Genomic DNA, 23,978 nt, shown 5'->3' with positions numbered 1-23,978 from the left:
CTTTAGTCTTATAATTGTGTGCAAATTTTTTTCCGATTCTTTTAAATAAATGCAGAGTTACAGCGGAAATTAAATTTACATTATAGGGGGACCAATTAAAGTTCATAATCCCATTATTCAGTGGCTTTGAGTCTTTAGAAGAAAGATATTCAAGTTTAATAACAATTAGAAGATTTTAATAGAAAATTATAGCAATTAATTATATTACTATTAATTTTAATACAGTGGCTGAAGTTTTAAGCAAAACAGTTGCACACATGACACTGTCATGTTACGGTTACTCATCAACTACTTCATATTTTTCAGATTACGGCATACTCACTGACTGAGGCTCAAAATCTGAATTGGTCGATGAAGAATTATCTTAATTCCCAAAATAATTCCTCTCTGACTAATTAATTTGTGTCTGATGTTGATTCTTCTTTATTAAAAATGAAGTTTACTGAAAATCAAAACAACAAAAAAAGACCAGAAACAGTAAATAACAAAAAATTCTACAGCTTTATTTATTTCATTTAGATCATTTCTTACATAAAAACGATTCTCCTTTCAATAGGAAAACGTCAAGAAAAAGCATTTTTATTTATAAATCTGCACTTAAATATAAATTAAGCACATATTAAATTCTGAAAACAAAAATTGAAATAAAAGTACATTAATCACTTTGTGCAACCGAAAAGCACAAAGATTGTCGAGAACAGTATCTAACAACTTCCAATATCATCTATCTTAAAAATCCAAATCCAAAGCACAGCCATCACAACATACAACAGTTAACAATCTATATCATTTCTTCTTGTTTAGCTAAAAAATTTTAAGCATAAAATTGCAGCAGTAAAATGAATCCAAAAGCCATAATGCACTTTTTTCAAGTTAGCATGAGTTGGCTACTATAATTTTAAAAATCCATCACGAACAGAAAAACATAATTTTTTTAATTCTGAAGTTAATTTTCACGATAGTTGTAAGATATACGAAAGTACAATTCTGATAGGAGATATTAATCAACAATATATTGTTAAACAGATATCTTTTGCAATGAATGCACTGGGCATTATAAATACTTATGCATAAAAAAATCATTAATAACAGTTTTGAGTGATTAAAATACATAATAAAAAACAAAAATTATTCTAAATCACCTGAAATAAAAAAATTAGTACAACAATAATTTTTTACCCCAGAATGTGCAATTAAGATAATTTTTCAATTATATTTTTCTTTATCTACTTTATTATATTTTACAATGATTTTTACGTTATAAAAATTATTACAAATACGTAAATCAAAATTTTGAATTCTAATTAAAAAAAATATTCAAAATCTCTAAACGCTACACGTATTAAGAAATATTTCAATTATGATCTCTGTATAAGGGAAAAAAATTTGCACATTCCAGAGTTATTAACATATCTAATAAAAAAATATTTTTACAACATTTTATTACTTTTTACCATGTAATGTAAGTGATGTTTAACCATGTGAATGCTTAATATGAACAAAACATTTGGTCATTATGTTTTTTTTTTCAATTCCAATTAATATTTCGCTCTTGTCCTGTTTTGAAAGAATTCTTCAGCACCATTTATTATAAATTTAGTTCTAGTTTGGACAGAAATTTTGAAATGCAATGAACCTGGCATCGAATAACATGCTTGAACCATAATACCATTAAATTAAACTTAAACTAACTTGAATTTGAAGAAGTTAAATTTGAATGGAAATATAGATCAATTTCATACTTTTTAAAAGTTGCTGCAACATTGTATAATATTATGATTCAAGCTATGGATATTATAGTTTAAAATGGAATAAATGTTTTTGAGAATGTAGGAAAAAATTTATATAACTGAGTTGTTCATTTAATTATTACTTTGACAACAGGACTTGTAATGGATATTTTTATGATCTAAATCAATGATATTTTATCAAATTCTTATTTTCTACATAAAAAAATAGCTTATAAATTGATAGTATGTTTTAAAAAGTATATCATTTTAATTTCAAAAAGGATTCAGAAGGTTAAACATCAAGAATGAATAATTGAAATAAACAAGCTGAGAATTTTTTTTATTTTTTAGCAAATTACTTATTTATCTTGGCTTACAAAGTTATCTTCGATATCAATGATCAAATTACAGGAAATTCAGTATTATAAATTTGATCATTAACTTAAAGACAATGAAAACAGAGGCGCACTTAGAAAATCTACAACTTTAAAATTTCAAAACTATTAATTATCATGTACAAAAGTATTTAATTTCAATACGTGTTTCTTTAAATTTTTAAGTTCCGAATCAAGTGTGTTTAACTTTCTGCATGCCCTAAAAAAAGGCAAAGTGGAAATTTATTATTAACCACACTGCAGATAAAAATTATTAGTAAAATATTATTTATGTAATATTTATTAATAAAAAAAGTACGACAGATAATTGAGATTAAGTGAACATAGATAAATGTTTTAGTTTATAATGGTTTACATTTTAATCCTTTCTATGACAAAGTGTTTAAGAAAAAATTTAAATCATAGAAAGGAGTAAAAATTATCATAGTTTCAAGAAAGAAACATTTCAAAACAGTGAAATCGATTACATAATTTATAGTGGTCTTGAATTTTGTCTACATTTGATATAGCCCGAAATATAATTTAAAAAAAAAAAATTATGACAAAATTATACAAGTTCAGGCAACTTAAATTAACAAAAAATGACACATTAAAAGTGGTTAATATGCTTGCATATTTTTTCATATTAGTAATTTAAGCATCTAAACTTGTTTATCATCATAGAATGAAATAAATTTTTTTTTTTATTCCATTAATATTTAGGAAGCATTTTATTCTATTAGATAGATTTATTGGAAATAGATTTCAGAATATTTTCTACCTATGCCACTGGAAGCCACACACATGTTAAAATACAAACCAGATTAACTGTTTATCTTTTAATATTTGAAAAACATAAGGAATTAATCGGGAAACAGATTTTTCAAAAATAAAGAGAAATTTTTTTTTTTAACATTTTAAATGTTACTGAAAAAATTGTATCAAATGACAATGATAACTAGCAAAAATATATTTCATTTGGCGACAAATATGCTGTCATTTAATTATTTTAAAATTGAATATAGGCCATTTCTAACAGTAAGATTACTAGTATACTTTTTTTCAAATAATTGTTACTTATTTTGAACAAATATTTTTCAAATATATAAAAGAACTGAAACAACATAATTTCTTGACATTAATTTTTAATGACATAAATTTAGTTGCGTTGAAATTAATGAAATTCAATAATACACAAATCTTATCTAAACATAAGTTATAGATAATGTGTAACGAAAAAATAAGAAAAACTTTCATTTTACTGCTGCAATTTGATATTTTACTCATAAACATAAATTTGTTACGGTTAAAAGCCTTCAGAGGTCACATTCGTTTAAACAGGAACATAATAATTAGTAACCAGGGTTCAGACAGCTCTTGCAAAAAGACACAATATAAATTTAAAATTATTTAAAAAAAATATGTCCTTAAAATATTTTTTACCAACTTAATATTTAACAGCAATAGTAAATCTATTGATAGAACGCTAACTGGATATCTTATTATTTTTAGTTTCCAATTTGATTAAAACAAACCTTTTAATTCCAACTGAAAACATAGATTTTTGTTAGTAGATTTAAATATTTTTTTAAAGATTAGTTCTAATAAGCAAGCTTATTTTTATCACCACATTTCTACTTAAAAATAATAAATTGTTTAAAAAAGGCAGGCAATGTGAGAATTTTCATTGTTGCGATAAATCATTGGAAAAATCAAAATTTCACAATATTTTTGTAACCCAAAGTTAATTTAAGCACACAGGATTGTATTATTAACCATTATACTTGTGATATTATTGTTGTGGATACTTATCCTACTTTCGATACTCGGCAAAAGACATGTTATTCACTTTCGCAAGAATGATATATTGTTAAAACATATCGTTATTTCCCTGTGCACTGCATTCTAAGCACTAAGTGTTTTTTTAGTACTGAATGAACCCTGATCACATAAAAACAATTCAAAACTATATTGAAAACAAAATTTTTCCGTAAAGATAAGAAAAAAGGAACAGAACCGATTGGTTAAAGAACATAAAATCCTATTTTGGTACAAATGTGAAAAACACTACCAGTTTTTTTTTTCATATGAAAATAGCTCAGTATTTCTTACACAATATTTTTTTCTTCTTTTTCAATTCAAGATTGTTTTGATATCAGCAACAAGTTGAAAAATCTGTGAACTACACACTGAAAAGAGGGAGAAAAAATGAATTTCTTTTAAAAATTCTTTTTTTTTGTTGCCATAGCCAGCTACAGCGTCTAATTAAATAATCCAAAAATGTTTCTATATCTTTTTTCCAACATCAAAAAGTGAGTAAAAATGGTTGTTGTTCGGTTGTTAAAATTTGGACAGAGCTACGGTTGATAGATTCAACCCTCCTTTAACTGGTATTCTAACATAGCGTCTAGTTGAGTGGATAAATTAGCCAACATGTTCTCTATATCAACTATCACATCAGTGGCACCAGAACTAAAATAAAAACAATGTAAAACAATTATAATTTTATTGGCACTCAACATACATATTCCATAAAATAGATATTTGTTACTACTTCAATTTTATAAAATTTATGAATTTAAATAGTTGAGCTAGCTAAGATTTAACAATGGATTTGTGATTAGATTAAGTAAATATAACCAAGGTGCAAAACCAAATCTTTCAACAAAAAATAAGCACCTTTTAAGTACTTTTTAAGTACTCAAAAAGTATTTTGAAGCACTATATACATTAACAAAATGCAAAATAATTTTCAAAAACTTTAAATGATCACGAGAAAATAACTAGTTTCTAACAAAGAACTCTTTTTCTTGATTATATTAGCCGCTATAAAATGATCGAAGGATTTTTCGGTTCCATATCAGAGGGTCGAAAATGAAGTCTGAAATTGAGAATATCTTGCAAAATGCAGCAGAGTTGCACATGAGAAGGCAATAAACTCACAGAACCCAGTTCAGTCGACGCACATATGGACTCGCAAGTATTTCATCAAACAAGTAAAATGATGGGCACTTTCATGCGCTATGGACCGATGGTACGCCGAAACGAACTGTGAAAATTTTGAATAGAACAATGTGAAAAGCACGCTTTCGCATCTCATTTTTGAAAAGGGAAAATTAAGCACTTTTTAAAAACACCCAATGAAAAAAGCATCTTTATGGGCTTTTAAATAACGAAAATAAGCACCTTTAAGCACTTTCTAAAAAGGCTACGCCCCATGATAATACTAAAAGCTATAGATTCGATACAACAAACACTTAAAAAACATAGTTACAAGAGTTTTGTAGTGGTATTACTGTCATAATATTGCAGTTACCTAATATCTTAAATCTTTAAAAATATGCTATTATTTGGCTAAAAAGAAACTTTTTAGACCAAGAAAAAGTAAAAAATAACTACTACATAATAATTTTTAATGTAGTGTTAGAAGTATATTAAGAAGAAGAAAAATTAGTCCTAGAGAACTGTTTTGATGCTATTTTCTATTAAAAGGTTTCACACATGCAAAATTTAGTAATGATGCTACCTACAAAATTGTAATACAAATTACCAATTTATGTACAGTAAATACCTATTAAATTATATTATACAGTATGTAAATGATAATGATAATTTGTTTGAAAAATAGTACATTGTACGGTTACGAGGGGTCTGTCCAGGCCAAATTTACTACCCTTTAGCAGTACCTTCACAAATTAACCTTAAGGAAAAATGGTAACTTCACAAAATATTTTTTCCTAAAGTTTCATTTTTGTATCCCATAAGAAACGATAAATAATATTTTTGTGCTGATTTTTTAATATAATTTTTAATTTTCACAAAATAGGTACCTCTCAGAAAACCCCTAACCGGATCCCTGGTTACTCTCCCTCAAAGTTGTAGGGGTGAACTACTGCAATACGGCAAGAAGGTAAAATGAATTCAGATGAGATTAAGCAAATTTGTTCTTACATATTCAAAATTTCGTGCAATATAAAAAAGACTAACAATATAGAAATTACACAATATTATATAAATATCTATGATACATCTTTTTTAAATCAAAACCTTTAAAATTAATTCAGTTTATTAAGTATAATTAATATAGTTCAAGAAAATAAAAGGAACTTACTGATCCATGGCACGACTACTACCATCCTTTAGCACTTTTTTATCTGTTACTCGTTTATTTGACACAGACGCTGCAAGAAATAAATAAAAAATAAATCAGAATAGAAAAATCTAATATTTTTTACATGCTATTTGATAGATATCTTACTTTAAATATACTGATAGATTAAAAATTCTGTAGGTACAACAGGAGTAACATTCGTTATTTACAGAACATAATTCATAAAAGAGTCAGTTTTTAAATCAATTCCTGGAAGCTTGTAGAGTGTCATTGTTGAAATTTTACTCCATATTTACACTGTGTTTAGTAAATGAATTTATGATTTTATATTATATTAACTACAACAATTTATAAAATATTAGGATTTGTAATAAGAAAAACACTAAGTCTTTAAACAATTGAAAATTCCTATTATAGAATGAATGCTACTATGCTCAGTGGGTCATCATTTCATTAAATAAAACATCACTCTAATCAACTTTTGTTCTAACTATTGAATTTTCAATCTTAATAGTTTAAAGGGTTGTCCTTAAATATGCTAACTACTCTTATTACGTTAGGGAATGTCATACAAAAACTTAACTTCTCTGAATTTATTTATTTCAACAATTTTGAATTGTTCCAATAGTTTAGTCAAGATCAATCTAATAATTGGGCTCCTTAACACTAGTTTTACTCCCTTGTGTTTTTTGTCATATTTCAGGAAATATGAGCAAATCTTTATTACATTAATCTTTAATATGGCCTATAGTACCATAACTAGTACCTGGCAACATGTAGGAATGTAAATGCACTTTTTGAATAACTATTTTTAAACCATTGCCACATAAATTTTGTCCATTTTAAAAACGTTTTATGTGTTTTCTGAATTAATTTTTTATAGAATTCAACTCACTATCAATTTGCAGTTTTTTAAAAATACATCTAATCAACTTAAAGATTTTAATGCTTTAAAAAAATAATTTTTTTTTACTAACTTATATTTAAAAACAATAGCTTTAAAAATATTCCTCTGAAAAGTGCTGTTTTTTTTCTTCAATACAACAACTTTCGTTTATTAAGTGACTGTTATTCAAAAAGAAACCTAGCATGTTACTGTTAATAAAATTAATGTCTTTATAAATTTTACTTAAAAAATTGAATACAAATTTTGCCTTATCAAATTATCTTATTAATTTTTATAAGTATTGAAAATAAGGCAATTGAGATTGTAAACGTAAAAATACGGTTAGCTATTATATATTATACGGTTAGCTATTATAATTATAAGCTACTTTTTTAGGCTATGTAGATGTAAAAATGCCACACATAACATAAAAACAGTTATTCAAATGACAAATACATTGTGGGGCTATTTTACAAACCATATAAGAGCAAGAGCTCAGGCAAAGTATAGAAATCAATATGTAGACAAAAAATACTTTAGCAGGTATATTAAGAAATAGATGACTGCTAATTGCTTTAATTTAAACAATCAGAGGGAAATGAATACATTTTGTGCAATATTGATTTTGTCAGCAGTGTATTAGGACATTACAATATAATACACAATCCAATTCTATTACACATCTATCCACCATATAAGTGATCAAAACATTTGATACTTTTAATACATAGTCTCTTCCCAAATGGTTAAGTTTTAAAATGCCATGATTTAATTTTTATAATTTATGAATTTACATACTAAATAGCAGACAAATTAAAAAAAAAAATTTTTTTCTCCTCGTTGTTAAGCAATGAGGTATTTTTCTTTTGTAACTGACGCAGAACCGTCAATCCGATTTTAAGTTTATCACTATCAATGTTCAACATCATAGACTTGTAGTTTTGAACCCAATACAGAAGGCAAGTGAACTTTTGGATCAAGTATTGGGACAAGCTAGGGTTTGTGGAGGGCCTTTTGATGGAATAAAACCGCATTTGAGTTACATGAAGAGAAAAAATCAGTTAGCCCAATGGTTAGAGGATTTTAACTCACAATCCGTCTACATCTAAGAAAGCAACGAGGTATGAGATTTCTGCGATAGCAGTCAGAGGGTTAAATAAATTGAACTTAGATTTGACATTATGTACCTTGACTTGAAGGCAAGCTAGTCTTCCTGAGTGTCGACGATGGAGAAGCAGCCGGCGAATTCTCACAAGCTATAGACTTTGCAGCTCTTTGTTTGATAGTCCCAACATTCTCATTGGCAAAAGGTAGAGAATTCGACTCTGTGCTAGATGTCGAAATGTTAGAGTCTGCAGAGTCTTTTCGCCTCTGCCGGAACTTGGCGCGAGAATTATCACCTGGTAAATCTTTGGCACGAACATTGTCCTCTTTCGGAACAGAAGAATCTGTCAAGTCCAAAACAGAACAAAGAGGGGAAGGAGGAGGAGGAAAGTCTTCAGTCAAAGCTGGAGATACTGATCTGTCAGTATCACCAGGAGGAGGTGGAAGTTCTGTAGTACTGCCCATAACAAATCTCGAAGCAAGTCCTTTCACACAAGTTGCAAAAGCCTCGTCTTTCATTGCTTCAATGCTACGTTCGTTTTTAATCGAGTTAGTTCTCTTAGGCGGAGGCGGTGGGTTTCTTTTATTCCTCAATGTACCATAAAGCTGTGAAGAGTTCATATTGGACCAATGCTGGGGTGACCAGCTGTCTATCATTTGGTTTGCTATTTTGAGGGTTTTTGGGTCATCGTCTATGTCATAGTTTATTTCTGGATCAGATTGCCGGCTCTTTGCGGTGATTTTGGCGACTGGTCTTGGTTTCACCATGCCTTTTGGTCTGTTGAGAGTTGCAGTTCCACTAGTTTCATATGAGTTGTAATGGTCGTGGACACTGAGTTCACTGTCTGTGTCATATCCATTACTTCTCCATGCACTCACAGTATCATACCAGCAGTCGGAGTTGCCGTAATAGGGAGGATGCATCACAGTTGAGACAGAGTCATCCATGTCGAGACTCTCGAGAGATCTACCTCGGCTAGTTGAACGAACCTAAAAAGAACGAGTATTTCATAGTAAAATGATGTATGGTTGGAAAGGTGGGGAAAAGTACAATTTTGAACTTTTCAGTCTTTTTCCATTGTCTATGGATTACATAATAGTGATAAAATATCATTAATCTTAGATAACTAAACATAAATCAGCATTATAATGACTCTATAAATGTATAGACGCAAATTGAAACCTACTTACTTTCATATTTTCTTTGTTTATGTCAAACAAATTAGCATAAATTAAGCGGCATACTTTTAAATTTTTATTAAAATAAAGATATATGATACAATTTAATTATTGGAGATGCTAAGATGATGTGATATCATGGGAGAAATTTTTAATCACCAATTTTCTGCTCCATTGACATTTTAAAGCATAGAGAAAAGCAAGTCTAGTTAGAGTCCTAGAGTAAACCATAAAGTTTCAACTGCAAACAAATTATGGGAGGATCATTTCTCCACTGTGAGTAATACTGTCATAAAGTGTTTGTGTTTTGATATTTTGAGAAAAAAAAATCATAATTTGAAACTTTATGGTTTACTCTATGTCTACCTGAACTTGCTTTTCTCTAAACTTTAAGTAACCTATGTAGGTGAAATTAAATTCGCAATAAACGGTTTCCCTCATGTTATAGCTCAAAAGGGTAGTAACAATTAGACTTGAAAGGGTGATTGTGAGCCCAACTCAAAATTTCGGAAAATTTCTTGAGTAAAAAAATAATTAGAAAAAAATCTAAACAAGGTTTTTTCCTTTTTCTCAATATTTCTTAGTTTAATTAAAATATATTTAAAATTTTACACATACCTATGAAAGACCTGGAGAAGTAATTGAAATTTACAAATATGTCTTTCTTGAGTTTATGATAATAATAACTATTTACTGATAAAAAAATAAATATTAATCTTGAGTATAAGCTCATAAATTATCTGGTTCTCCCTTACAAACAAATAAAATAAACTGTGTTTTTAAGTTCCACCTCTGAAAATTTGATTTCCGGAAACTTTTGTGATCAATAATTTTTTGAAATGTCTGAACCTTTGATCTCCGGAAACTTCCGGATCACTGTTAGAGAAAAATTCGGATTTTTTCCGGAGCACAATCAGCCCTGGACTTGGGGAAACTGTCAAAACTGGGTAATCTATTAGATGAATATTTGATTAGATGAACTAGGATGCATGGAAAAAAATTGATTTAAATATCAAAGTTTTTTCAGTAGCAACAAAAAAATTAAATTGAAGTTGAATAAATTTCACACGTGCAATTTATCAAGATCATGTTTAAGAGAGTAACAAACTGGGAGATCACCCAAGGCTGATAAAATTGATTACCACAAATCAGTTCAATTTATGAGATCATTAAATTTTTACAAAATTGGAAAAATTTGTAATACTTTATAATTGCAAATTCTTTAACTGAGCATGTAATTTGTATAATTCTTTGAGGCGAGCATAAATAGGCTGGTAGGACGTTGTGCTCATGAAGAGGTCGTGAGTTCGATCCCAGCCAGTTAAAGACTCCCCGTGTCGAAAATGGTGACTGGTGCACATTAAATCTGCTAGGCACAAAGTCTACTGTTTTCCCATAACAAATAAATACTTCTAGGGATATTGAATAGGACATTGATTGTTCTATGGTTCAGGTCAAAATTACGCTCTGTGGATGAATGAATGGGTCCTTCTGATAAATGAGGTGTGATGTGTGTGTGGCTGAAGTTGTATTCTTGGCTATAGATGGCGCCACTGAAAAACAAGAGACTCATTCTCTGCCTTAAATTTGCTTGGTTTCACTAAACAGGATTGCTAGCATTGGCAAGTGGCATTAGAAGCAACATCCTTTTTTTAATCAAAATTAAAAAGTGTTTTGCACGAAAAATTTGAAATTATAACATGATTTATTCAAATTAAGGCAAGGGCACCAAAAACTTGTGAGACTCTAGTAATATTAAATCTTAAAATAGATAACAGTGAAAAATTCTAAAAACTAGTTTAATTTTCGATAAAAAAATATGTCTATCGCATAATGTGAGAAAATCCAATGAAAGTGTTAGATTTTGATGTTGACCAAAAACCTACAACTTATATAAGTGAGGAAAACTAACCTCAAACTTTAAAAGAAAAAAAAAGGAATCATTTTCCCAGAGCTAATACCACTATGTTAAAGATAAAAAATTACCTATAGCATTCTATTTATTAATTTTTTTAAGAAAAACAGAGAAATAAGCTGCTCTGAAAATAGTTGCTCTTGTATTAGCTACAGAAATAATGATGAATTTGAGTTTTTACTTCGTGCTAATAAAGAATTTTTATCAGTTCATGTAAAAAAATTGCCACTAGATTTTCTTCTCACCAAAAAGATCAGCCTAAATTTGTCTTCCCTTGATTGGAAAATGATAACTACGGGCAATAACTCCTTGTTTATTTGTTTTCTTCATAATTTTTCTTCATTCTATATGAGTTTTGTTCTACTTTTTCCATACTCTAAGTTGTTTATACAATTATTATAACAATAAATTACAGTATTTATTAGTATAGTTTAAGTAGATTTATCTGAAAGTAATCAAAAGAATTCAATACGATAAGGAAACATAGAAATCATTAGAATAAAGAACAATAGAATTCAAGAAGATAAACAACAACAAAATGATTGAAAATATGCATGTGTAAGAAATATCAAGATAATTTTAAATCTTAGAACACTGTAACTATACCTGAATAGTAACAACATTCGGCTGATATAAATTATTGAGGTGGGACGGAGAGTTACAGTCACGATTTGAAATGTAGTGCCTAAAAGTTTCTTCTTTAGGTGGTGATTGTTGGAATGTCTTTAATTCTACATTAGGATCATTAGTTGTAGGAGAAACTCTAGTCTGATGAGTTGGGATGGTGATTTCTTGGCTGTGGTAGGAATAGGGTGGGACATTATCTAAAATAAAAAGTTTATGATTAAGTAACAAATGAAATGAAAATTTATCTTTAGTTAATATGCCTAAAATGAAACACATGCTTGTCAGAAGTAACTGGTTGAAAAAATCCAAATTTCCAGCATAAACTATTATTTCAGAAAATCCTGAATAGATTTTAATGTTATTTCAAAAGAAAAAGTAAATGAGTAAAAATAATTATGTGGGCTATTGTATTATGTTACCATCAATGTATGAAATCCGATATTCTATATATTGACTAATGACTAACCTAAAAAAATTCTATACAACAACACAAAGCAATTCTCATATTTCATACTCAGGCTAAAAATGTCAGACGTTATATACAATAGACTACAGGCATTCTATAAAATGCCAGCATTTCATAACATTGATATCAACATATAATTTAACCATTTCTGCATGGATTTTTATTTACTTATTTTTTTTTTACATGTTTGGAAAACTTTTTATTTGAACAACACACATTACATCTACGTTGGCTAGTTACATCAACAACAATATTTTCTTCAAAGTTAATTAATCTAAAATACTTGTAGCAGGAATTAATATTAGCAACAAGCAGTAACATGCAACTTTAAGAAGACCATATTATGTCCTTAATACATTTCTGTCCAGAATTATCTACATCATCATAGACCAAACGTTGTCATTTTTCATGTTTCAACATACAGGCATATTGCCAAATGTTATTACTCATTTTTTACTATTTATTGTTTTTCACTATTTAATTGTTTACTGCAATATAAAAATGGCACATTTTCATCAATATGAGTTAAATGAAGAAAACTGAGTGCTTGGAAATGATAGTAAACATGATTTTCGTACACAGGATAATCAGCGAATGACCGCATTTAATATACATTTCTAGAATGCTTGAAGAAAGAACATTCTGAAAATAGGATTAATCACTGCTAATGTCAATAAGAGCATGCAGGTACTCTATTTATGTGGCACTAGAGTTTCATTATGAGCTATTGGGAAGCAGGGGAATGATTAAAATAATTTAAAACCAGGTTATTTAAGGTGATATATGGGTGATTCTCAAGAAACATGACAAATCGGTCCAAAACATTTCTTCAAATTTAAAGTCCTCAAAATAATCTTAAATTTTTTTTTGTATACTTCTTTAGTTACACTTATTAATATCTTACATACAGCAGTGTAGTTTATTGATACTTGTTCGAGAAAAAAATTAAAATAGAAATTCACCAAATCTTGAATACCAGGAAAATGACATATTAGCTTAGAAGTTTAAAAAACAGTCATTTTAAGTTAATAGTGAGCAACTTAACTTAAGCCTTTATGTTAGATGGACTATAAATTGCTTAAAATTAATTCTTTTTGTCCACTGTTGAAAGAATCAAAAATTGTTTTGTTGCTGACATGTACAGAATAAAATTTTTTATAATAATCAATCATTAAATAAATAAATAACTTTGATTACATCCAAGCATATTACAATCATACATAAACTTGGTATTAGGTTAATATTTGCTTTCCCTCCTTACAGTATTAGCAGTTTAAAAAATTTTCTTGTCCTGGTATTCATAAGCCAGGAAAAAGACAGCCAGGATAATGACAAACTCGCCATTTTATAGCATATAACTTTATTTTAATTTAATATTTTTGCCTAAGACGTTTATATCCTGCAAAAAACAACAGGATTTCTTAAAATAACTCAGATAAATCTATGTAGTTTATGTTATTAATGATTTCAAGAAGCCAGGAAAATGACAACACAAAAACCTACTCACCTTGAAAAATTTTTTGAAATAGATTTTGACCCAGAAAAATTGGTTCCTTATTTATACAACAAGACATGTTCATAGAGGAGGGTATCTAATTAATCTATTAACAAAAGATATTGATTACTGGCTCTATCTATTTCGGTTATAAACCACTAAATAAAAGTAGCCAGGAAAATGACAGATTTTCTTGGGACAAACAAATTATTGACAGAAAAAATTAATTTAAACGAAGTTTTTGTAAATAATACCCTCTGCGTGTATTCTAGAGATGCTTACACCGGTTGAGATAAAAAAAATTAAATATTGAAAAATTTATGGGAGGTTTTGAAGCTAGTTATTATTGGAAACATTGTTTGGGACATGCCAGGAAAATGACTTTTTGATATTCAACAAAATTTTTTAACTATACAAAACAGTCAATGCTATTTATTAATTTTTTAAAAAAAGTTACTTTAGTATTATAGTATTAGATCTTGGTGCAATGGACAGTGAATTGTCATGTTTTGTGACAATCACCCATATAGCAAAAGGCCATTGCTGCTACAAGCAAACGAAACTGGTTTTTGATCATTTTAATTCTGCTTTGATTCTTTAGACCACAGTAATAGTAATAATATGTCATAGTTTGGAAACCTTTTTTTCTTCATTAATTTGCAACCCAAAATGTAATAGACATTTGGGGTTGCAACATTTAAAAAAAGGTTTTCAAAAAATAAATAGGTACTATCGACGATTTTTAAGGAAAAATCTGGTTTGAAATATAAAATCAAATAAGAAAATCAAGTGTTTAAAATAGGTATTTTTAGAATAAGTTGATTCAACTATGGCATAATTCTAACCATAAAAACTGAAAAACGATAATTAATATCAAGAAGTAAATACTCACTCAAAGTAGTCGGTCGAGGTAAATTATTTACAGTCCCTTGGTGGTCATGAGCATCTGCAACTTGACTGGGACGTCTTCCACTTACAATATCTTTCACTCGTTTAATGGCTAAAGTAATTTTCTTTTGATGCCCTGAAAAATAGTTCAGGAAAAATCATTTTCAATAATTTTTAAAAAATAAAAATTCAAGTGGATTGACACAAATGTAACTTTAGTTTATTCATCAACCCTTTAAAATTTTTTTGATTTATAAATGTTTGTTTAAAACATGAAAATATTATGGAAATGAAATACTCTTCTGAAACTACTAAACTAAATTTTAAGATTATGATTTATTTATGTCAATTTATTTTTCCGTTAATCCTAATCATTTTAGCAGAAATTTAATAATTTTTTTACATTTAACATATTTATGAATAACATCCTTTCATGAAAGTTTTTAGGGGATAAAAATAATGCAAGCAAATGAAAGTTAAAATACAGGTAGAAATTTAAAGGTTTGGAATGATTAGAAAATGTTTTGAGATGTTTTAGTTACAATTTTATTTCCCCCCCCCCTTAAAAATATTTAACTGCCTGAGAAACATACTATTGAAAATAAAAATCTAAAAATAATCTAATTTAAATTATATTTGCACTAGGGGGGTATAAATGCATCTTTGAAAATCTAAATGATATATATTTTTTATTAAAAACCTTTGTTGTAACGCAAAAATAGTTTACGCACATTTTGATTTTTTGATTTTAAAAAAAATAGATTTTGACCTTAAACAATAAATTTCATTAAAAATAATAATAGTTCTTAAATCTTGTTGCTTCATCTAGAATACTTTTAAATAAACAATACATTAAAAAAAAGGTTAATTAAAGGTTAGGTTAAAGAAAAACTCAAGTTTAATTAGTATGTACTACCAATTTGAAACATGTTGGTTAGAGTAAAATGGGTTGTTCAAGCTCTTAGTGCAGTTTTTTTTTTTTTTTTTTTAGATTGCGTTTTTATTTTTAGGAATATCAATATAATAATTAGAATTTATATTCTTCAATATTTTAAAAAAAAATTTTTTTTTAATTTTATGTTAGACTTATTAATTTTTTCTGTAGAGACTTTGGTATTAAGATTTCTAAATTTTAAAAAAACAAAACTAGTAGTTGAAACACCTTCTATGAATTGATTTATAAATCCCCATTATGAATTCCACTTTAAGCCATTTTTTTATTGAACGGCTCTTTAAAAAATAGGATGGTGAAGAATTTCCAAAATTTCTACAGAGGAAAATGAACACAGGTAATACTTCATAATTCTACACCCAATTCAATAAAATAAAAAATAGAAACATACCTAATTTTTGAATGCCTATTTCTTCTAAATCCTCCCAAGTGAGTTCCGTAACCTTATCGACAGAATCATACCCTTGATCGCAGAGAGTTTCGAAATATTCTTCCAATCTCAACAAGTGAAGCCATTCTAGCAGTGATGTCTAGAAAAATGAAATTAAATGTAAGAATGCTTGAAGATCAACAAAAAATGCCTTTAGTGATTTTAAAATATGCAAGTTTTTGTTATCTTACAGGCTTATACTCCGGAATTCCATCTGAAATATTTAGTCTCGCTATTTCCGCTTTTAATTTGCGTCTGTGATTTGGTTTCGTGATTCCAATAGCTGTTAGGTCCTGCAAAAAAAAAAAAAAAAATGGAATTAGCTGTTGCATGTTTGGTCAATAAAATATAGACATTTTTGGCAATAAAATTAATTAAAGAACTTCACAATACTTGATTTATCCTGTTACATTACAGCAGCAAACACAAAAATAACTACAGGTTGGTTTGTAATCTCCATTCCTACTATATATTTTTAGAATCCTTCTCAAAAATTAAGTTAAAGTTTCGTTGAAATAGCAAATTAACATAGAAGAGAGGAAGAAAAAAATGTTATCGAAATCTGTCGAGTGAGGCAAGCGGGGGGGAAAACATTAAAAATAAAATGACATTTAATTGTCTGATTAAACGTGGAGGTGTTACTAATCCACTTTGTTTCCTGGGCCCATATCCAAGAGGTCGTGGGTTCGATCCTCGCCGGCCGAAGACTCCCCGTGTAGTAAATGGTGACTGATGCACGTTAAATATGTCTAGTCTCAAAGTCCTCCATGTTCCCACAACAAATCAATACCTCTGGGGGTACTAATCCAGGAGTTTCCTTGTCTTCTGGATTGGTTCAAAATTACAAGGCTACGGAGTTGAACGTTAGTAGTCGTAAACCCATGAAATTGGGTCGGCTGTTCAACGACGGTTATAAAATAAAATAAAACAGGTTTTGACGTTTTTAGTCTCAACTGCCTTTCTCCGTATTCATAGAATTTCAATAGCGTTGTTGTATATACTTGCAATACTTTTAATACGGATTCTAAAAATTGTTGAATACAGAATACCTTCTACATAACTCAATATCAAAGTCAGTACAACATCGCAATTGAATCAAATTTTTTGAAATATTATTAACAATGCATTGCAATTACCTCAAAGAGTTTGTAGCATTTGCAAATAAAATATCGACTTACACTAAATGTTAAAATCATTCGCATCAACGAAATTTGGTGCAACAGAGACAACGGTCAAATAAAGGTTTAAGTTCTACCGTTCCGGGTCCCGCAGTGGACTGATCGTTAAGACACGGTTCCCAGCAGATCACCGAAGTCAAGCATCACTGGCTACGGTCAGTGTGCGGGTGGGTGACCACTTGGATCAGTCTGCGTAGGGACCGAGGGTGTGCGGTATTGGTCCTCGTTAAAGTGTGCTACCGTAAAGTGCTCGACTTCGCGCGCAGGTCGTCGGGCTACCGAAGCGGGGGTGCCATCCCTTCCGCAGAGGATCAAAATTGTGATGGCATGTCTTCGGATCATCCTCCGGGATGTTTCCCAGACCGTCGCCAATAGCCCATTGTGCAGCTCTAGTGCGACGTAAAGTAACAACAACAACAACAACAATCTACCGTTCCGGTAAAAAATTACCCCGTTCCTCAATAGGTTTAGTTACGGATATATTCCAACGACAGTTATGAGAAAACGCAAAGCATCGTCATTTTTAAAAAACTAGCTGAGAAAGAATGGAATAGTATTTCAAAGAATGAGCAAAAATGGCCAAATCTACAAAAATGGAGTAAATTTTTTTCATTTTAAGTAGAATTAATGTATGAAATTTTTACTGGGAGTACAAGTTTAAAATTTTTTGATTTATCTCTTTTACATCTTTCATACGTGATGTCAGTGAATTTCTGAATAGCAAAAAACGTAAACACGCACGTGAACGTACATCCTTTAATGTAATTTAAGAATAAAAAAATAAAAAAAATCATTATAAAGTTGGAAATTAGAATCACAAACGTTGCCGACTAATTTAAATATTCATTTAGGGATAAAATTTTGTAGTATTTCAGATAAACTATTTATTAATATGCATATTAATACAATTGAAACTGAATCATTAAAATTTAAACATGACGACAGCAGTTCTTAAAATGCGTAGTAAAAAAATAAATTTTACAAATTAATGCAGTATAGAATAATTTATTATTAAAAAATGATAGATGTGGTATGTAAAACTTGGGGCAGAGATATAATTTTAAACTATATAACATCTTGTCGTAAAAAATTATCCGAGATTTAGAACGGATAAATTACTTAAACATTTTAAAAAATAATTCAACTTTTTTAATGATTGCCAAATTTTGCAAAATTTTTTCTCCTTTCTATATGTCCAGATAATGCAACGTTGGAGTAATGTTTTAAAACAATTAGATCACAAACGCTTTCATTTTCACAAAACTGTTACTTTTCATCATATTGACGTTTTGAAATGTATTTTCAGAATTAGCATAGATGACGTTGTTTGAAGATAGGCTAGATTTGACTAAATAGTCGTAAATAACTGTCATAAACTCACAGGAGTTATGAGAATAGCTCATTATTTGCAAAAAAAAAAAAAAAAAAAAAAAAAAAAAAAAAAAAAAAAAAGCTTTATTAAATGACGCAAACAGGGTCTTCGAAAAAGAGTCTTATATTTTACTTATACTGAATTGAGGTAGAAATTTAAGTCCTTCAGGTAAAAGAAAAAAAAATTATCACGAAGTTTATTACCATTTAGTAAGAGTAAAGAATGGCAGCCAAAATAGCGCTGTTTATGAAATTTCAATGTGTGACACACAGGGTAAGAATGTGTTTAACCCTTTGTCGCAGAACGGACACCAGTGTCCCTTATATATATTTCTTGACGCTCTAACTACAAGTAAAAATACATTTTGGTATTTTTTTAATTATGAAAAACAGTTTAATAGTTCCTAAAAAAATCTATCAGATTTATCAAAATTACATTTGTACTAAAAAAAGTAGATTAAAAAAAATATTTTAAAATTCTAATTCAAAAATTTAATAATAATAGATTATGAAATTTAAAAAAATTTCAATGATGAATAACTGTTTCTCTTTGTTGTTGTTAATTTACGTCGCACTAGAGCTGCACAATGGGCTATTGGCGACGGTCTGGGAAACATCCCGGAGGATGATCCGAAGACATGCCATCACAATTTTGATCCTCTGCGGAAGGGATGGCACACCCGCTTCGATAGCCCGACGACCTCCTCGCGAAGTCGAGCACTTTACGGTAGCACAGTTTAACGAGGACCAATGCCGCACACCCTCGGTCCCTACGCAGACTGATCCAAGTGGTCACCCACCCGCACACTGACCGTAGCCAGTGATGCTTGACTTCTGGGTGATCTGCTGGGAGTGTCTTAACGATCAGTCCACTGCGGGACCTGTTTCTCTTAGATCTAAATAACTGCGAATAAGAGAAAATTTGAAAAACAATTGTTAGGATGCGAACTGTGTTAGGAAGATTTTACCTTTAACGTTGGAAAATTTCATAACCTTCTTTAAATTGTATAATATTTGCTGAATATAATATTTTTCACTTATTTTGACATAAATTAATACAAAATAATGAAAAATGTAAGAAAAATAATCTAACAAAAATTCTCCGTCAAAGGGTTAACTCTTAATGGTTCATTATAGCTAGATGCTCAAGTGTAAAATAAGTGAGAGACCAATATGCAAACGATTCATTATAACTTTATATTTCCTTGGCAGAACTAATCAGGAAAACGAATACATTACTTGTCTTCCTATTCCAGATTTTTACCATTTTATACAATACAAAACAAGTTTCTCAAACTTTATTATAGTAACAAACTTGAAATACATTTACAAACAAAAGGTGTTAGAAAAAAAAGAAAGAATAATAAAAAGCTCAATATTTGTATTTCCTTATTCCGAACGACAAAGAAACTAAAACAATTTACTTACACTCCTACCCACAATGCAACAAATCAAATAACTTTTTCGGCGGCGCTAGAGAAGTTGCAAAGCAAAACTAAAATAAGGCAATTATATTGGCCGAGAAGAAGAAAAAAAAGAGCAAGAACAAATCCTAGACATGGACTTCCCAACAGGATTCGTTTCTGGTAAACTGAATTTCCGCGTCCGAAATGGGATTGGGTGGTATTCTAACCATTACTTCCGAAACGATCCTCCAATGGAATGATATACGGTTAAGTTGAAAGGGCTTTCCACTAATTTATGCTCGGTTTCCAAAACACTAAATTGTCATTAATGGGGGAAGCCAGAGTTCATTTCGTATTTCCAGAAAAATGCGTTTAAAACGACATTGTTTTAAAGTCGTTTTCCATTAAAGGCTAATTAAACAAGGAGATGCAGGCCAAAGCGTGGAAAGGAGGATGCTAATTGATATTTTTTAGTGAATTTGAGAAAATCTGCACTAGAATGCATAGAAACATTTAAAATTAACAGTTAGTTTTTTGTGAATTTGAGAAAATCGATTTATTGTTAAAAAACATGTATATTTTTAAAAAAAATAATAAAATCGCCTCATTAAGAGATTTATTTTATTATTATTTTATGAAATAAAATAATTTTAAAATGAAATTTAAGATAATAATTGGTCGTGAAAAAAATAAGAGAAGGGAACTCATGGATCAAGCATTAGGACAAACTAGCCTTCGTTTATTACTTTTTGACGGTCATGGATAATTCATTAAATTGCTGCCGAAAAAGAACCAGACTGAAATTCAAACATATATTAGTTTGAGTCCTTAAAAAAATAAATAAAGGGGGGGGGGAATGCTCCAAAAGATGTAAATTAAAATGATAACACGGTTGATGGATATTATGCATCCAAATATTATGCTTCTAATTTTTTTAAAAAATAGTTTTCCAAGCTATAAATTTTAGCAAAATTTTTTAATTAAATATTGCCTGTTATTACGTTAACTTATACTATGCTAGAAAACGTAGAAATATCAAATTTAATCATTTCACGCGACGTATAATTTAAGTACCTAACTGAAATAGGGAGATTGATGGCTTGAAGTGCTTTGTAAACAACGATTAATTTTCACGCTTCCGTAGCATGTGAAGCTATAATCATTTTTTTTTTCACAAATGCTTAGAGAGAGTGCATTGTTGAGATAAGTAAATATTTACGAACGTAAACAAACTGAAATTTTTAATCTATAAAGTGACAGGTGAGCTCAGACAATGGGGAAAAAATGAACTAGATGAACTTAGTTTTTTAAGTAGTATAAGAAAAATCAACAGAAAAAAGTAATAAGCGAACATTATAATAAAAAAATTTCAAGGATACTAATGATAGAATAATTTAGGTTCGCTGCAATCTACAAGCTAAAATACTCTTTCTAAACATTTGATACAAACACATAAAGTAACAACTGCCCTTAATATACATTTTTAGAATCTTTGTCAAAAATGAAATGAAAAAAAAAAGCGCATAAATCTTAAATTAATAATTAAAAGTGGGGAAACAAAAATGCTATCATCACTAGTGAAGAAGGCAAATCGAAAAATGTCAAAAATAGAGACTTTATGAGGAAACAAAGTGATTTTTAAACAATCGTTTATCAACATCTTTCGGTTTCTCCCAGCAGTCAAACAAGTTTTAATTTTTTTTTAAAATTAATCTTTTATTATATCTCCATAGCTGCATTCTTTTTCCTCAGCTTGAATATTACTTTGCGAACCCTGATATCTATACTTTTTTACTTCAATTTAGAAAGGGATTCTAAAACTTTATATTAAGAGTTAATAATATATATTCTAATAATATACATTAACCGTGGGAGGTTTTCGTGGTTTTCCCCTCCATGTAAAGCAAATGTGGGTTAGTTCCATCAAAAAATCCTCCACGAAGGCAAATTTCTCCCAATACTTATTCTAGGAGTTCCTCTGTCTTCTGGATTGGGTTCAAAATTACGAGGCTACGGAGTAGTCGCAAACCGTTTCAGAAAAAAAACTTTCAAAATATAGAAAAAGAAAAAAATGAAAGAGAGAAACTGACAAAATTAAAATTCAAAAAATATAGAATGACACATTTTTTATAGGTAGTCAAAATGGTAAAATTTATAGACGAAAATGGTTTAACTTTCTGAATAAGCAATAAATCAATATTATTTAATGACAATAGGTTAGAGCTCTGTTTCATTTCTTCAAATAAATAAACAAAAATTAAGTAGAATAATTTATAAATTTTTACAGTTTTAAATCAACTAATTCTCCAGACTGGAAAAAAAAATTTCCAAATGAATCCGTCCCTTTAAAAGCAAACATGCTAAAATTCAATCCTAATAGTAATCGCGATTTCATAAAAAGAATCAGATGCACCAAATTCAATCCTAATAGTAATCGCGATTTCATAAAAAGAATCAGATACACCAAATTCAATCCCAATAGTAATCGCGATTTTATAAACAGAAACCTTTATACCACGCCTACAAATAAATAAAAACTTACATAAACGGAATATTTTATAAATGTTTGCAGTTATAAATCAACATTATACAATTCTTTACAAACAGTTTCGAAGAAAGCATAAAAAAATAGTTTTCTCAAATCAATCCGTCTTAAAGCAGACATACATTGTATTGAAATTAAATTCTCATAGAAATCGCGATTTCATAAAAAGAATAAGATACACCAGGTCTAAAAATAAATTAAAAAACTTATTTAAACGAAGTATTTAAAAAAAAAAAATTGCAGTTTAAAATTAACATTATCCATTTCTTTCCAAATAGGTTTGAACACAGAACAGAAAGAAAAAAAAAATTCTCTCAAATAAATTCATCTTAAAGCAAACATACATTGCATTCCCCATTGCCATCGCGATTTTATAAAAAGTATCAGATATACCTAACTCAAACAAGGAAGCAAACAACACAACTTAGCTTTTTAATTTAAAGGGAAAAAAAGGTATATATTTTCCCTAAAAAAGCCATAAAAAATTAACATAACAGGATTTCCCATTCTGCAATTCCTGTCTTGTTATTACAGTGATGTAAGGGCGGGAAAAATTACAATGCGATTTCGGAAAGCAGATGAAGCGAAGTCGAAGTCTGAGAAAGAAAAAGATGCAGAAGATGGTTTTAAAACTGTTTCCATGACAACGGTAATGTCCGCGTCATAGGGCGCAACCAAGCGCCCGTTGGACGCCCTCTCTTCCTTTTGATGTTTCTTCATTCCACGTGGTGATATGGAAATAAGCCTTTCATCAGTAATTGTTAGATTTTGTGAGGGGATTCATGGCTGAGTGAGTTGTCAGAGATTTCGTTGAATTGTAAATTTAGTTTAGAGGTAAAAATTTCGTTCGAAAGTATATAGAATTAGGAGAAAATAAAAATTGTGGTCATGGACCGCCTTACTCTGCCGTACTATAAATTATAAGTTTGTAAACTTTATTTTCTATATTCTTTGTTCTTTTATTCCCTAATTCACTTACTTTATTGAGAATCAAGTATAGTGACGATTGTGACGGACAATTTATAAATAATATTCTATTTAAACTGGGAGTAAATTTAAAAAACGTCTCTTTAAACAAACAAATTAAGCAACGCGTTAAAAATATGAACTTAACTTCACATACGAGGGTTGCTATTTATATTTCTGGCCTTGGCAACAGTAAGTGTTGCTAGGTGACCGCAGACGATTTTAATCGAAAGTTTGATATTTTTAAACATAAATTCAGCAGACGATTTACCATTATAGCTTCATTTGTGTTGTTGACAGTAAATTGAAAAGTTCTTCTCTTTCAAAAAATGGAATTGAATCGTGAACATTTTCG

The 23,978-nt window shown here is 29.3% G+C and overlaps 1 protein-coding gene across 3 annotated transcripts in view; it reads right to left on the bottom strand.

Moving 5' to 3' along the window:
• Positions 1-4,248: 4,248 nt before the first annotated feature.
• The window catches only part of LOC107451127 (caskin-2), a 338,548-nt gene continuing 318,818 nt past the window's right edge, over positions 4,249-23,978 (bottom strand). For all 3 annotated transcript variants that reach the window (XM_016067122.3, XM_071186766.1, XM_071186767.1), the window contains 7 exons: positions 16,349-16,450; positions 16,119-16,257; positions 14,780-14,911; positions 11,906-12,123; positions 8,289-9,195; positions 6,216-6,285; positions 4,249-4,576 (listed from right to left, as the gene is read on the bottom strand). In XM_016067122.3, the coding sequence (XP_015922608.1) occupies positions 4,477-4,576; positions 6,216-6,285; positions 8,289-9,195; positions 11,906-12,123; positions 14,780-14,911; positions 16,119-16,257; positions 16,349-16,450 (1,668 nt within the window). In that variant the 3' untranslated portion in view covers positions 4,249-4,476. The remainder of the gene's footprint in view (positions 4,577-6,215; positions 6,286-8,288; positions 9,196-11,905; positions 12,124-14,779; positions 14,912-16,118; positions 16,258-16,348; positions 16,451-23,978) is intronic.

This window comes from Parasteatoda tepidariorum, chromosome 10, assembly GCF_043381705.1.
Source record: "Parasteatoda tepidariorum isolate YZ-2023 chromosome 10, CAS_Ptep_4.0, whole genome shotgun sequence".
NCBI lineage: Eukaryota > Metazoa > Arthropoda > Arachnida > Araneae > Theridiidae > Parasteatoda > Parasteatoda tepidariorum.
The sequence above is the reverse complement of the archived record's forward strand: the minus strand, read 5'-3'. Positions and strand labels throughout refer to the sequence as shown.